General features: G+C 40.6%; 1 protein-coding gene and 1 long non-coding RNA gene across 3 annotated transcripts in view; one reads left to right on the top strand and one right to left on the bottom strand.

Moving 5' to 3' along the window:
• Positions 1 to 438: 438 nt before the first annotated feature.
• LOC117978973 (uncharacterized) lies at positions 439 to 13,143 on the top strand. Its single transcript, XR_004669594.3, has 3 exons — positions 439 to 1,907; positions 6,821 to 6,900; positions 13,044 to 13,143. It is a non-coding gene; the product is annotated as an uncharacterized LOC117978973 (long non-coding RNA).
• Positions 9,438 to 14,511, bottom strand: part of RGPD8 (RANBP2 like and GRIP domain containing 8) — a 57,765-nt gene continuing 52,691 nt past the window's right edge. For both annotated transcript variants that reach the window (XM_055107410.2, XM_055107411.2), the window contains exon 23: positions 9,438 to 11,259. In XM_055107410.2, the coding sequence (XP_054963385.1) occupies positions 11,225 to 11,259 (35 nt within the window). In that variant the 3' untranslated portion in view covers positions 9,438 to 11,224. The remainder of the gene's footprint in view (positions 11,260 to 14,511) is intronic.

Raw genomic sequence — 14,511 nt, 5'->3', positions numbered from 1 at the left:
GGGAGGCCAAGGCAGGCAGATCACCTGAGGCCAGGAGTTCGAGACCAGCCTGGCCAACATGGTGAAACCCCATCTCTACTAAAAATACAAAAAATTAGCTGGGCCTAGTGGCGGGGGCCTGTAATCCCAGCTACTCAGGAGGCTGAGGCAGGATAATCGCTTGAACTCAGGAGGCAGAGGCTGCAGTGAGCTGAGATTGCACCATTGCACTCTAGCCTGGGCAACAAGAGCGAAACTCCACCTTAGGAAAAAAAAAAGATATACCTTGATGTAGCATTTTTGTTATTTATCCTATATGGTGTTTTTTGAGCTTCCTGGATCTGTTCCTTTATGTCTACCTTAGTTCATTTGGGCTGCTGTAACAAAAATATCATAAACTGGAGAGTTTATAAACAACAGAAATTTATTTCTCACAGTTCTAGGGGCTGTGATGTCCAAGACCAAGGCACTAGCAGTGTCTGGTGAGGCCCTGCTTCCTCATATATGACACATTCTGGCTTTGTCCTCACATGGTGTCAGGGGCTAGCTAATTCCCTGGGGCTTCTTTCATAAGTGCACTAATCTCTGTCCTGAGGATAGAGCCCTCATAACCTGATTGACTCCCAAAAGCCCCACCTCAGTACTATCATATTGAGGATTAAGTTTCAATATAACTTTTGAGGAGACACAAACATTCAGACCATAGCTTTATCTACCATTAATTTGGGGAAATTTTCAGTCACTGTTGCTTCAAATGTTTCTTCTGTTTCTTTCTCTCTCTCTCTTTTTTTTTTTGAGACAGAGTCTTGCTCTGTTGCCCAGGCTGGAGTGCAGTGGCATGATCTCAGCTCACTGCAAGCTCCTCCTCCCAGATTCATGCCATTCTCCTGCCTCAGTCTCCTGAGTAGCTGGGACTACAGGCGCCTGCCACCACGCCCTGCTAATTTTTTGTATTTTTAGTAGAGAAAGGGTTTCACCGTGTTAGCCAGGATGGTCTCGATCTCCTGACCTTGTGATCTGCCCACCTCAGCCTCCCAAAGTGTGGGGATTATAGGCGTAAGCCACCACGCCCGGCTTTCTTTCTCTTTTTCTTCTCTTTCTGGTATTTCCAAAAAGTCTCTGTGTTCCACCTTTTGTAATTGTCTCGCAGTTCTTGACTCTTCATCTGTTTTTTTCTTTTTCATTCTTTTTTCTCACTGTGTGTCAGCTTTTGAAGTATCTATTGACATCTCTTCGAGCTCACTGATTCTTTCATTGGCCATATCCATTCTTTTGATGAACCCGTCAAAGGCATTCTTCATTTCTGTTATGGTGTTTTTTATTTCTAGTATTTCATTTTTATTTCTTCTTAGTGTTTTTATCTCTTTGCTTACATTACCCATCTGTTCTTGCATGTTATGCTGTTTTTACATTAGAGCCCCTAGCATATTAATCTTAGTTATTTTAAATTCCTGGTTGGACACTTCCAATATTTCTTTCATATCTGAGTCTGGTTCTGATGCTTGCTCTGTCTCTTCAAAGTGTGGGGTTTCTTGTCTTTTAGTATGCTTTGTAATTTTTTGTTTGAGGCTGTATATAATGTACTGGGTGAAAGGAACTGAGTTAAGTAAGGCTTTAGTATGAGATTTTGTGTTTCTCTGGCTAGGAGTTAGGCTTTGTTTACTCTTTGCTATATAGTCATGGATGTCAGAGGCTAAAATTTCCTCTAGTGTCCTTGTGTTGTCTCCCCTGTCTTCTCTGGGGAGCTCCCTAGAGGCTTCTTTGTAAAGTAGCTCTGAGTCTTGCAGTGTCTATCCCTAATCATGGGAAAACATCAAACAAACCCATATAGCAGGACATCTGACAAAGTACCAAGTGTCAAGGATCATGGATTGAATCCTGAAACAGAGGAAGGACACTGAAGGAAAGACTGGGAAAACCTGACTGAGGTCTGGAGTGTAGTTAGTGATACTATACCAAGACTAATTTCTTAGTTTTGATAATTTATTAACAGTTATGTTAACATTGGGGGTAGCTGTGCAAGGGGTGTGAGAATGCTGTTATATCTTTAACCTTGGCCCATGGTTAAGGTGTTTCCAGTGTAAGGTCACTGTTATTCCTTGTAGTTTACATATATTTGGCACCACAGGATTCATTCTGGAATTCTTGGCTTATTTATAACTTTTTTTCTTTTTCTAGTAGTGAGAAACGTGGTTTTCATGCAGTTTACAAACGCCAATTTAAACTTTTGTTTTGTCATATGCAATAATTTTATTACCTGTATTTATTTCAGAGCTTATGAATTTTTAATTATTCTAAGGGCTAACACAGAACTTTTTCATGTTTTCTACTCTTCAAGAGTAGGTAAGACTTTAGTTTGTAATACATTACAAGAGGAATCCTGTGGTTCTCTAAGAGCTAATTTGTTTTGGCAGAAGGCCTAAGCGAGCTGTGAGTGGTGGCTCATGCCTGGAATCCCAGCACTTTGATCTGAGACAGCTGGATCACCTGAGGCCAGAAGTTTGAGACCAGTTTGGCCAACATGGCAAAACCCCATCTCTGCTAAAAATACAAAAAATTAGCCAGGCATAATGGCATGCACCTGTAGTCCCAGCTACTTGGGAGGCTGAGGCAGGAGAATTGCTTGAACCTTGGAAGTGGAGGCTGCAGTAAGCCGAGATCGTGCCACTGCACTCCAGCCTGGGAAACAGCGAGACTGTCTCAAAACAAACAAAAAAACCAAAAAAACCCCCCAAAAAACAAAAAAATTAGACGGGCATGGTGGCATGCACCTATAGTCCCAGCTACTCAGGAGGCTGAGGCAGGAGAATCGCTTGAACCCAGGAGTTGGAGGTTGCAATGAGCAGAGATCATGCCGCTGCACTCTAGCCTGGGTGACACAGTGAGTATCCATCTCAAAACAACAACAACAAAAACAAATTTAAAAACCCAACAACAACAAAACCAGCAAACAAAAAAACTAAACAGGCTTTAGGGAAATAGCAATCTAATTATCTGATTATATGATTGGCACTAAGATGGGAATGACTCTGGCCTAATTTCTTCAATTTACATTTTAAAATAGGAGCTTAGTTAGCCCCCAAATAATATTTAATTGATGTATTAGGGTTGGGGAGTGAATATTTTTCAAAGCAGAAGATATTTCTCAATTCTTGCTTACTTTTAGAGGTTGAAGTTCAAGGAAGCCCCTGCCTTGGCACTGTATTCCAGGGAGGTATTTGGAGTTAATTTCAGGGCTTAGCAGTGACTCTTTAGAAAAGCAGTATACGATTGAAATGTAATGTGTTACAAATGAGATCACTACAAGTAATTTAAAAATGTGCTAGTAGTGTTTCTTTTTCGGAGACGGATTCTTGCTCTGAAGCCCAGGCTGGAGTGCAGTGGCACGATCTCAGCTCACTGCAAGCTCCGCCTCCTGGGTTCGCGCCATTCTCCTGCCTCAGCCTCCATAGTAGCTGGGACTACAGGCGCCTGCCACCACTCCTGGCTAATTTTTTGTGTTTTTAGTAGAGACGGGGTTTCACCGTGTTAGCCAGGATTGTCTTGGTCTCCTGACCTCGTGATCCTCCCACCTCAGCCTCCCAAAGTGCTGGGATTACAGGAGTGAGCCACCACACCCAGCCTCTAGTAGTGCTTTTATCAAAAGTAAATAGAAACGTGAAATTAATTTTCACAATACATTTTATTTAAACTAATATGTTCACAATGTTAAAATTTCAACATGTAATCACTATAAAAACTACTAGTGATATATTTCACATTACTTTTTTCATGTAAAATCTGGTGTGTATTTTATATTTACTGTACATCCTGATTTGGAATAACCACATTTCAATCTTTCAATAGCCACATGTGGCTAGTGGCTACTGTGTTAGAGCAGTTCTAGAACAAAGGAGTCCCTTTCAAACTATATTGAAGCCATCGTCTGTAAGGCAATATGAAAGCTGATCTGAATGATTTCTCCTTTTCCAGGAAAGGAAACAAAAATAAAATCATGTTAGGGCTGCATATTTTATGGATCCCAGGAGAAATACACATAGTCTGAAAGAATGATCTCAGTCAGAAACTCAGAATGAATCATATGAATTAAACATTGGACAATGTCCAATGCTCAGCATGTGTTTTTGGTTTATACTAAGAACATATTATGCCACCAAATACAGATATTTACTATTATACTTAGTGTAGGAGGTATATTGAGACATTGTTCTAGACTACCACAGTTCCATATTTTGTGAAAAGTTATATTGCACTTTTTTTTTTTTTTTTGAGAGTGTGCCCAGGCTGGAGTGCAATGGCATGATCTCAGCTCACTCCAGCCTCCGCCCCAGCAGGTTCAAGTGATTCTCCTGCCTCAGCTTCCCTAGTAGTTGGGATTACAGGTGCGCACCACCACGTCTGGCTAATTGTTGTATTTTTAGTAGATACGGGGTTTTGTCATGTTGGCCAGGCTGGTCTCGAACTCCTGACCTCAGGTGATCCACCCACCTCAGCCTCCCAAAGTGTTAGGATTACAGGCATGATCCACCACGCCCAGCCTTATATTTCACTCTTTGGGAATTGTATCTTACTGTAATCTTAAACTACACTAAAATAAATAATGTAAACCTTTTGTCAAATTGCTCAGAGTAGGTTTCTACTTTGGTTATAAGGAATAAAATTCATGCTTTTGTGTACACACTAGACATCTAAAGCAATCAACTATAGTTAACAAGCAGTGCTCTTACCAAAAGGTAACTCTTTCTAGAATCTGGCACACCATTTAATATCAGTATGAGCATATGGTGGGTTTAATAATTGTTTTCCATGTTTATAGGTTTTCTTTAATTTTATAAGCAGTTAAAAAGAATCCCTTTCACTGAAATACAATCTGTGGTGAGACTTCTAGCTTTTCTCGATCTTAGGCTGCTAGATTTATGTCACTGCCAAAGCTATGCAATGGGTGATATTTACACTATGCTCAAACAAAGCAACCAGAAAAACACACCACTGAATAATACAGATATTCTGAAGTCAAGCAAGCCAACTTTCATTAACAGATCAATTTCCTTAGAAAAGTTGATGAAACTAAAGACTGAAGTTCAAACAAAAAGCCCTCTCAAGGGGGTATGAATTTCTGGTAACTTATGGGGTAAGAAAAAGAGCAAGAAACTTGAAAGTAGGGAAGAGAAAAAAGAAACAGAGGAAGAGGGGATAGCCAGCTCTCAAAAGAGTCTCCAATAGGAAAGCAAAATCTGTATCTAGCCAGTACCAACATGTGAAGAAAGAGTGAGCATAGCAAAATTTAGAAAGGTTGCTTGAAAACCAAACAAAAAACCAAATACCTGTAATCCTAGCACTTTGGGAGGGTGAGGTGGGCGGATTGCCTGCACTCAGGAGTTCAAGACCAGCCTGGGCAACATGGTGAAACCTTGTCTCTACTAAAATCCAAAAAAAAAAAAAAAAAAAAATTAGCCGGGCATGGGCTGGGCGCGGTGGTTCATGCCTGTAATCCCAGCACTTTGGGAGGCAAAGGTGGGCAGATCACGAGGTCAGGAGATCGAGACCATCCTGGCTAACACAGTGAAACTCCATCTGTACTAAAAATACAAAAAATTAGCTGGGCATGGTGGCGCGTGCCTATAGTCCCAGCTACTCGGGAGGCTGAGGCAGGAGAATCGCTTGAACCCAGGAGGTGGAGGTTGCAGTGAGCTGAGACCATGCCACCATGTGGCACCATGTACTCCAGCCTGGCGACAGAGCGACACTCGTCTCAAAAAAAAAAAAAAAGTCTCTTTTGGCCAGGTGTGGTGGCTCACACCTGAAATCTCAGCACTTTGGGAGGCCGAGGTGGGTGGATCACTTGAGTCCAGGAGTTCAAGATCAGCCTAGGTAACATGGCAAAACCTCGTCTCTACCAAAAACAAACAAAAATTAGCCGGATGTGGTGGTGCACACCTGTAGTCCCAGCTACTTGGGAGGCTGAGGCAGGAGAATCACCTGAGACCGGGAGGCAGAGATTGCAGAGAACTGAGACTATGCCAAGGCACTCCAGCCTGGGCGACAGAGCAAGACTCTCTCTCTCTCTCAAAAAAGAAAAAACAAAAAGCCTCCTTTAAAAAATGCAGTTTGATGCTATAAATTTATCAGTTAATAGTTTTGGGGGCAAAAAATGTTTTCTGACATTTCAATAAGAGCTATAGACGAAGTCCAGCATTAGTCATGACTCTGGACTAAGTCTGGAAATCTGGAATCTCTTCCCAGCTCTGGGAGGTAGAAAGTTTTAAAAAATAAGGTCAAAATGCTGGAAAACATTCAATTTATTTCCTTATTAACACAATTGTTCACTCATAAATGACAGTAACACTTGGTGCTATGGGTCATGCACTGAGGTCAGAACAAGGAACAGAAGAAAATGAGGTAAATTGGTAAATCTTTTTGCAGGCTGAGAAGTGAGAGAATGCTGGCATGCCTACTCTGTGCTGGTTTTTTTTTTTTTTTTTTTTTTTTTTTTTTGAGATGGGGTCTTGCTCTGTCACCCAGGCTGGAGTGCAGTGGCGCAATCTCGGCTCATTGCAAGCTCCGCCTCCTGGGTTCAAGCCATTCTTCTGCCTCAGCCTACCAAGTAGCTGGGACTACAGGCACCCGCCACCATGCCTGGCTGATTTTTTGTATTTTTAGTAGAGATGGGGTTTCACCGTGTTAGCCAGGATGGTCCCGATCTCCTGACCTTGTGATACGCCCACCTTGGCCTCCCAAAGGCTGGGATTACAGGTGTGAGCCACTGCATCCAGCCCTCTGTGCTGGGTTTTATTATGTCATCCAATAACTCACAACTATGTAATTTATTTCCTTTTTACAGATAAAGAAATGGGGGCTCAGAGCAGTCAAGAACATGCCCCAAGTTATTCGTCAGTGAGGCGGAAATTGTGGTGTCCTTGTGTAAGTTCACAGTTTATACTTTACCATTATACTGTGCTCCAAATTATCTGATATTTGCTTTCAAAGCATGTGTAGGAAGTTTACTATGATGATGCAGAGACATTGTACAGAATCCAGTCCCTTGACTCTCAGGTCCCCAGAACACTCACTTCACGATTTTGTTGACCTCTTATGTCAGCTTAAACCTGGCACTCTCTTGGCTGGCTTTCTCTGCTCTTTCTGGGCACTCCAAAGCTTCTGTACTTACATGCTACAATTCCAGTCACAGGAAGATGCTGAGTTCTTTAGTCCCAGATCCATATTCCTGAGAAAACCTAATTGCCTAGGCTCAGTTCATAACTCTGTGTCTGTTTCAGTTGATTATGGCTGGGCCTACTGCCCCTCTGTATAGTGGTGGGGCAGAAGTTCCCAGAGAGAGGCAGGGGTGACAGAGACTGTTGTCTCAAATGCTAGGCAGACATCTGGAGTGGTAACCACTACATCTGTTCACAGTGAGCACATCCTTGCAGGGAAACTGGGTTAATCATCTCTATTATTGAAACTCAGAGGTATAGTGTTTCTTCATAGGAATTTTCTTTCCTTATTTGAGATGGGGGTCTCACTTTGTTGCCCAGGCTGGAGTGCAGTGGTGTGTGATCTTGGCTCACTGCAGCCTCCCCTCCCGAGTTCAAGCGATTCTCCTACCTCAGCCTGCTGAGTAGCTGGGACTACAGGCATGGGCCAACATGCCTGGCTAATTTTTGTATTTTTCGTAGAGACAAGTTTTCACCATATTGGCCAGGCTGGTCTTGGACTCCTGACCTCAGGTGATCTGCCCACCCTGGCCTCCATAAGTGCCGGGATTACAGGTGTGAGCCATCGCGCCCAGCCTATTTATAGGAATTTTCTATAGGTATATAAGTAATAATTTGAAGGTCACAACTAGATGCCTTTTCGTGTAACCGTATCTTGAATGGAACAAATATTTTCTTTCTACATAATTATACATAAATAACCCAATGCTTTTTAAAACCCATGAAAAACCATTAGCTCAAAGACACTTGCAAAATTGTATCAGGTTGTTTTCCTTGGTGTGTATTAAGTTTGAAGCAAAGGGGATTTTCACATACCAAGACAAAGTAGAAGTCTTCCACCAAGTTGAAATCATCACATTGCAATTTAATCATATGATACAACCAATTTTTTGATGTGTTATGCCATTCGCCAAATACCAAAAATTTTTTAGGGGAAACTTTACATCCTCAATACTATACACTTCCAGCTACATCACCACCTAACAGGGACTTTAAAAAGAATACAAAGTACGGTATGCCTTCTCAGTGCCTTGTTAGTAATTCAGTTACAGTTCTGCCGAACTTTCTTTAAAGGAATACAATTCTCAATCTTACACGGTTCAGAGCACAAGCATAGCTTCTTGTATACAAGAGATGTGCATCAGTTCCCACTCCTCAGGGACTGTATGAATTTGGCTTTATTTTTTTGACAGAGTCTCACTCTGTCACCAGGCTGGAGTGCAGTAGTGTGATCTCAGCTCACTGGACTCTGCCACCTGGGTTCAAGTGATTCTCCTGCCTCAGCCTCCCAAGTAGCTAGGACTACAGGTGCACGCCACCATGCCCAGCTGATTTTTTGTGTGTTTTTAGTAGAGACGGGGTTTCACCATGTTGGCCAGGATGGTCTTGATCTCTTGACCTCATGATCTACCCGCTTTGGCCTCCCAAGGTGCTGGGATTACAGGCATGAGCCACTGTGCTGGGCCAAATTTGGTTCTTAGAAACCAAGGAGTGATGTGTGCACCAGGCCCAGGGCTGAAGAGCTGCTTCTCACTAGATGCCTCTCTTGGTCTGGCTGCTGTGTCCAGTCCTATCCAGGGTCAGCTCTGTTCCTCCTCCTTGTGGCATCTGTGTTTCTCTTTCTGCTCTGTCTCTCCCCAACTCCTAGTCCAAACATCCAAAGAAATCAATTACCTCCAGGAGATCGAGACCATCCTGGCTAACACGGTGAAACCCCGTCTCTACTAAAAATACAAAAAATTAGCCGGGCATGGTGGCGGGCGCCTGTAGTCCCAGCTACTTAGGAGGCTGAGGCAGGAGAATGGCGTGAACCTGGGAGGCAGAGCTTGCAGTGAGCCGAGATTGCGCCATTGCACTCACGCCTGGGCGACAGAGCAAGACTCTGTCTCAAAAAAAAAAAAAAAAAAAATTAATGACCTGTGCCCCTAACTGAACAAAGCCCTTCATCTAAGGCCACCCTTTGGTTGGCAGCCTTAGCCAGACATCTGCTTCTGGTCAAATCAATGTCTTGTCCACAGGGAGGCCCAGCGCTGTTTCTGGTTTTAGCTGGATGCAGGGTGTCAGACATGGCAGGTACTACGGTCTACCTGGCGGGTATCAAAGAGTTGGTCGACGTTCTCTCAACAACCTAATAGGGACCAACCATGGAAGGCCAGTAGTAAAGGAGTTTGAAGTTCCCTTTCAGAAACCAATTAACAACCCCAAAGAGACAGTGGGTAACATAAAAGAGCAGCCATAAAAATATACAGTTAAACATATTTAATAGAAATATTAAAATAATCACTACACTTCCTCTCATTGCAGAAACCATGAAAGAATATGCCTTTTGTAATCAAAGTAATTTTTTATCATGCAAAAAAGTATTTTGTTATGACATTCATAAGTGGAGACTGTATTTCAAAACAAGTTTATACAGACTTCAAAAGGTCTAAAGCCAAAGTGAAATATATTTAAATATGATTAGTTACATCGTATGCAGCTGGCATACTCATATTCACAGTTTATAAAGTAAAAAAACTAAACTCTTCATGTCGGCTCTGAAATAGATGCATTTTCATTCATACATTCGCTAGTTAGGTCTGTTCTTCTAAGGAGGAAAGACGAGATATATGAGATATTTTTTAAAGAACAAACTCAACATATCAGCAGCAAATTTCAGTTAAACTAAATTGGAAACCAATGTTCTGTGTAACCAAAGTGCAAAGTCAGTTCCCCAGCTCAGAAAGAAAATTAAGAGTATAAACTGAAGGCTTAAGAGAACTTCAGAGAGCATACTGTGTGATTAATACATAAATATTAAAAATTATCCCATTTTTGATTTAAGAACAACACAGTTTGGATCTAGTCATTAAAACATATGCACAGGTGTCAAAGGCAAGTAACACTACCACCTAAGGTTATTCGGAGGAACTGTGAAGATGTAGCACGGACCTCTAAGGTGTCTAAAATCCCTTCTGATGGAAAGCTTATGGAACACTATCTGCCAAAAACACTGAAAGCACCAGTTTTATATTTAGATCCAATGCTGAGTGATATAGTCACTGTTGGGATAGGTTTTTATTTGGGAAAATGGAGAGGATCCTCAAAACAGATTCAATGGCTTGCATGCAGTGACACCCTATCAAGAGCCTGGAAAGACACCATGAAATCACCTCAACTCAAGTGGTGGGCCCACCTATTCATAGTCAGTGTTACACTAGCCAGCTCTAGGGCTCTGACAACATAATGAGTTTTAAGATAGTATAAAGAAAAAAAGAAGAGTTTATTTTAAAGCAAATAACTAAACTGTATTTTAACTTAGCATAATTAACTGCAGCATATTTACTTCATAGCCCCTTAACATGTCACTTTTACCAACAAAGCTTTTTCCTTCATATTCTAATCACAAAAGTTTCTCAACAATTTATAACAATCTGTAAATCTGACCTTGCAATAAATAGTCATAAAACGTTATTTTTATTACTATTATTATTTTTAGAGACAAGGTCTCGCTCTGTTCCCCGAGCTGGAGTGCAGTGGTACAATCACAGCTCACTAGCCTCAAGCGATTCTCCAGCCTCAGCCTCCCAAAGTAGTGGGATTTCAGGCATGAATCACCACACCTGGCCTTGAAACATTATTTTTAAAGCCTAAATTCCAGTTGGTATGGTACCAAAATTTAGTTTAACTTCAAAATTCACAGTACTGCCGAGAAATGGGTGGGTTCTGAGGTTCCAGAGAAGTGGGGAGTGAATTCATTCCTGGTGGTTTTATTCTGGCAGCATGCATGGGAGATCACATGAGTTAGAGGGCTGTGGCCTGGTATCAACACTTCAAGCTGTTGTACTTTTACTTCGAGTTGAAACTTTTAAAATACATCTGTCATACAGATGTACAAACATATGTAAATGCAAACATATATACACACTTTTTGACAAAAGAATGATGGTAACACACACGAACCATTTTTGTAAACAGATTCTATTTGGTTAATAACAGTATTCCTTCCATCAACCTATCGGAAGTCCAAACCAACTACGAAGATAGGATGCTCATCCAGAATAACGGGAAGCATTTTCTTCCTCATCTTTGGAAAGTAAAACAAAGAAAAAAGAAAAAGAAAAAAGAGAGTATTAAAATTTCTCAATGTAAAATCTATATTTTAGAACCACTCTACAATATAAGCAAATAATGTCTTTTTTACTGATCACATGCCTTTTTTGGTGGGGGGGGGGGTTCTTTTTTTTTTTTTTTTTTTTTTTGAGACAGGGTCTTGCTCTGTCACCCAGGCTTGAGTGCAGTGGCGTGATGAGACTTCAATGCAGCCTTGATCTCCCAGGTTCAAGTGGTTCTCCCACCTCAGCCTCCCAAGCAACTGGGACCACAAGGTGTGTACCACCATGCCTGGGTAATTTTTTGTTTTTTTGTAGAGATGCAGGTCTGTTTTCCAGGCTGGTCTCAAATTCCTGGGCTCAAGTGATCCTCCCACTTCAGCCTCACAGTGTTGGGATTGCAGTCACGAGCCACTGTACCCAACCATATGTCATTCTTTAGACACACTGCTTACTAAATTTCTCTTTTTAAAGGATATACTGAATTTCCGGTTGAACCAACTTAACAGCTAATTTTCTATTTTAGCTTTAAAACATTGATAAGCAACATGAAGCAATCTAGAACTTAACCTTTAAATGGCTTTATTAAAGCAATCCAGCTATGAAAATTATGCAGAAATGATTATCTACAAACAATCTTACCAGCACATAAGAAATTCTTCCTCTATTCTGAAATACCATCTTCTCACAATATACTTTGATGTTATGAATCAATGTCTGTTCTTGAACATTATTTATTGTCTTTCTCTATTAAACAATTCCAAAATAAAATTTCCAGCACAACTAAATATTGTTGACGATAAGAGGATTTTTTAAAAAATTCTTTTAAAACAGAAGTTTATATACAACTTAGAATCTAAAACCAATAGATTTATGGTAAACCTTAAAACTGAACCAAAACAAACAAAAACCAAAGTTTTAATCATTTAAAAATCATGTTTATTGAGGTAAAACTTACTTATAGTAAAACCTGCCCTTTTCAGCATATAGCACTGAGTCTTGACAAATGCACAGTTATGTACCACCACCAACCAAGGCCTGGCACATTTTTACCTCCTCAAAGTTCTCCCTGGCTGCTTCTCCCACTCCTTGGCAACCACTAACCTGTTTTCTGTCCTTATAGTTCTGCTTTTTTCAGAGTGTCATATAAGTAGAATCACACTGTACACAGTATTTTGAGTCTGACCTCTGTCAACTGGCATAATGCATTTGAGAATTATCCATGTTGCTGAACTGGCAGTGCATTCTTTTTTATTGCTGAGCAGTATTCAATTGCATGGCTGTACCAGTTTGTTTATTCATTTGCCAGTTGAAGGATAACTGAGATCTTCCTCGTTTTTAGCAATTTTAAAGAAAGTTTCTATGAATAATTGTGTACAGGTTTTTAATTAAATGTTTTGGAGATATAATTCATATACCACATAATTCACCTTTTTAAAGTGCATAATTCACTGGTTTTTAATATATTCACAAGGTTTGTGCCTAGGTTTTTGTGTGAATACTGGTTTTCATTCCTCTTGGATAAAGATTTAATTTGGTATTACCCTTCCAGACACCTTTCTGTGTTTTCATACATATATATGTATGACAGTTTGACCTTAGGCAGAGTAGCATTTTCAAAATTTTACATGGGGAAACTTTCTAGAGTTAAAGCCATTTTATTTTTCTGTTCTGTCTGGTTTTATCTGCGTGTTATTTACAATCTGCTGCGTAACAAATTACTACAAACTTAGTACCTTAACACATATTTATTTCACAGTTTCTGTGGGTCAGGAGATCAGAAATGGTTCTATTTCAAGGTCTCTCACAGGGCTGCAATCAAGATGTTGGCATGGCTGGGGTCTCATCTGAAGGCTGGACTGGAGAAGAATCTACTTCCAAACTTATGTGGTAGTTGGAAGAATTTAGTTCCTCAAGGCTGCTAAACTGATGGCCTGTGTTCCTTGCCTCTGGGATGGTAGCTTGCTTCAACAAAGTGTGCAAGCAGAGAAGACAGAGAGAGTCCGCTAGCAAGATAGAAGCCACAATCTCTTGTAATCTATCATTCTTGTTGTATTCTACTGGTTAAAAATAACTCATTAGGTTAGCCTACTGGCTCTCAAGGGGAAGAGATTATACAAAGGCATGCATTTCTGGAGGAGGGAATGAGGGCAAAGAATTCTGAAAAGTCTGTCTTCCACAATCTGAAGAACTTCTAGAAAGTAGGAGGAAGCGATATTGCTTAGGGATGGACAACTTGGCACTGGTTATGTGTTCCAAGTGAGGTAACCTTGTTCCCAAGAATAAAGAGAACCAGACGACTGTAAACATCTCCCTAAACTGAAATGCAGACTGTTGTATGTTCACCTGAAATGAATGGTGTAAGCTGAATATAAGATTTTTGACAAAATAAAAATTTTGCTGTGTTCTCAGATCTGGCAGGCTCCTGCCCTTGTGCAAACAATGTTCCTGGCAGCTATTCATCTCCTTAGGTAAATAAGAATTGGAGAAAAGCTGTGCTTAGATAGGGTGCATTTGCTCTTGCCTTGGAAGGCTGTTTTCTGATAAGGTTCTATATCCTCTGCAAATCAAATCAGGCACTTACAGTGTGAGTATGCATTCTCTTCCTGCCAGTCTGGAGATGATCAAAAAGCCTATAACAGGCTTGGCCTATTTTCCTATTGGGTTGCTGGGCTTTTTTTCTTTATTTACTTGTAGAGAGTTTTAGACCTTTGTGTATGTATGGTGTACAAGTGACAATATTCAGATCTGTAAACTGTAACCCAGTCTGGGAGCAAAGAAGATATAGAAAAATGACTTTTACTTCCGGCTTGAGTAGTAAAATTGAGATTCAAATTTTGCATATAGAAGTACTATATGGCTAACTTATTTGGGGAGCAAAGCTGACTTACCATAAGTCTATCTCAAATAGAAATGAAACACTCAATTTGTGAAATATGCTGAGTTTTAATGCGTGTGGGGGCAGGGTGAATTAACATTTGTGATGCAAGGAGAAGAGCAATCTATACTTACCACTGTCTATTTGACATTGTTTGGGGACTACTGCTACACTCTAAGTCATTTTACCTTATAACGCAGAGTTGTAACACGCTACTCTGAGCAGCTCATGACATCTGCTTGAAATTTAAGTTGGGCCCCTAATATGTGTTTATTATAAAGATTTTGATGCTGCTTTTCAGAGTTGGGTAACCTACTTTACCCCCTAAGCTAATGTTTCCCAAATACAC

Source organism: Pan paniscus, chromosome 12 (genome assembly GCF_029289425.2).
Source record: "Pan paniscus chromosome 12, NHGRI_mPanPan1-v2.0_pri, whole genome shotgun sequence".
Classification (NCBI taxonomy): Eukaryota; Metazoa; Chordata; class Mammalia; order Primates; family Hominidae; genus Pan; species Pan paniscus.
Note: the sequence above shows the minus strand (reverse complement) of the source record. Positions and strands in the feature narration are given on the sequence as shown.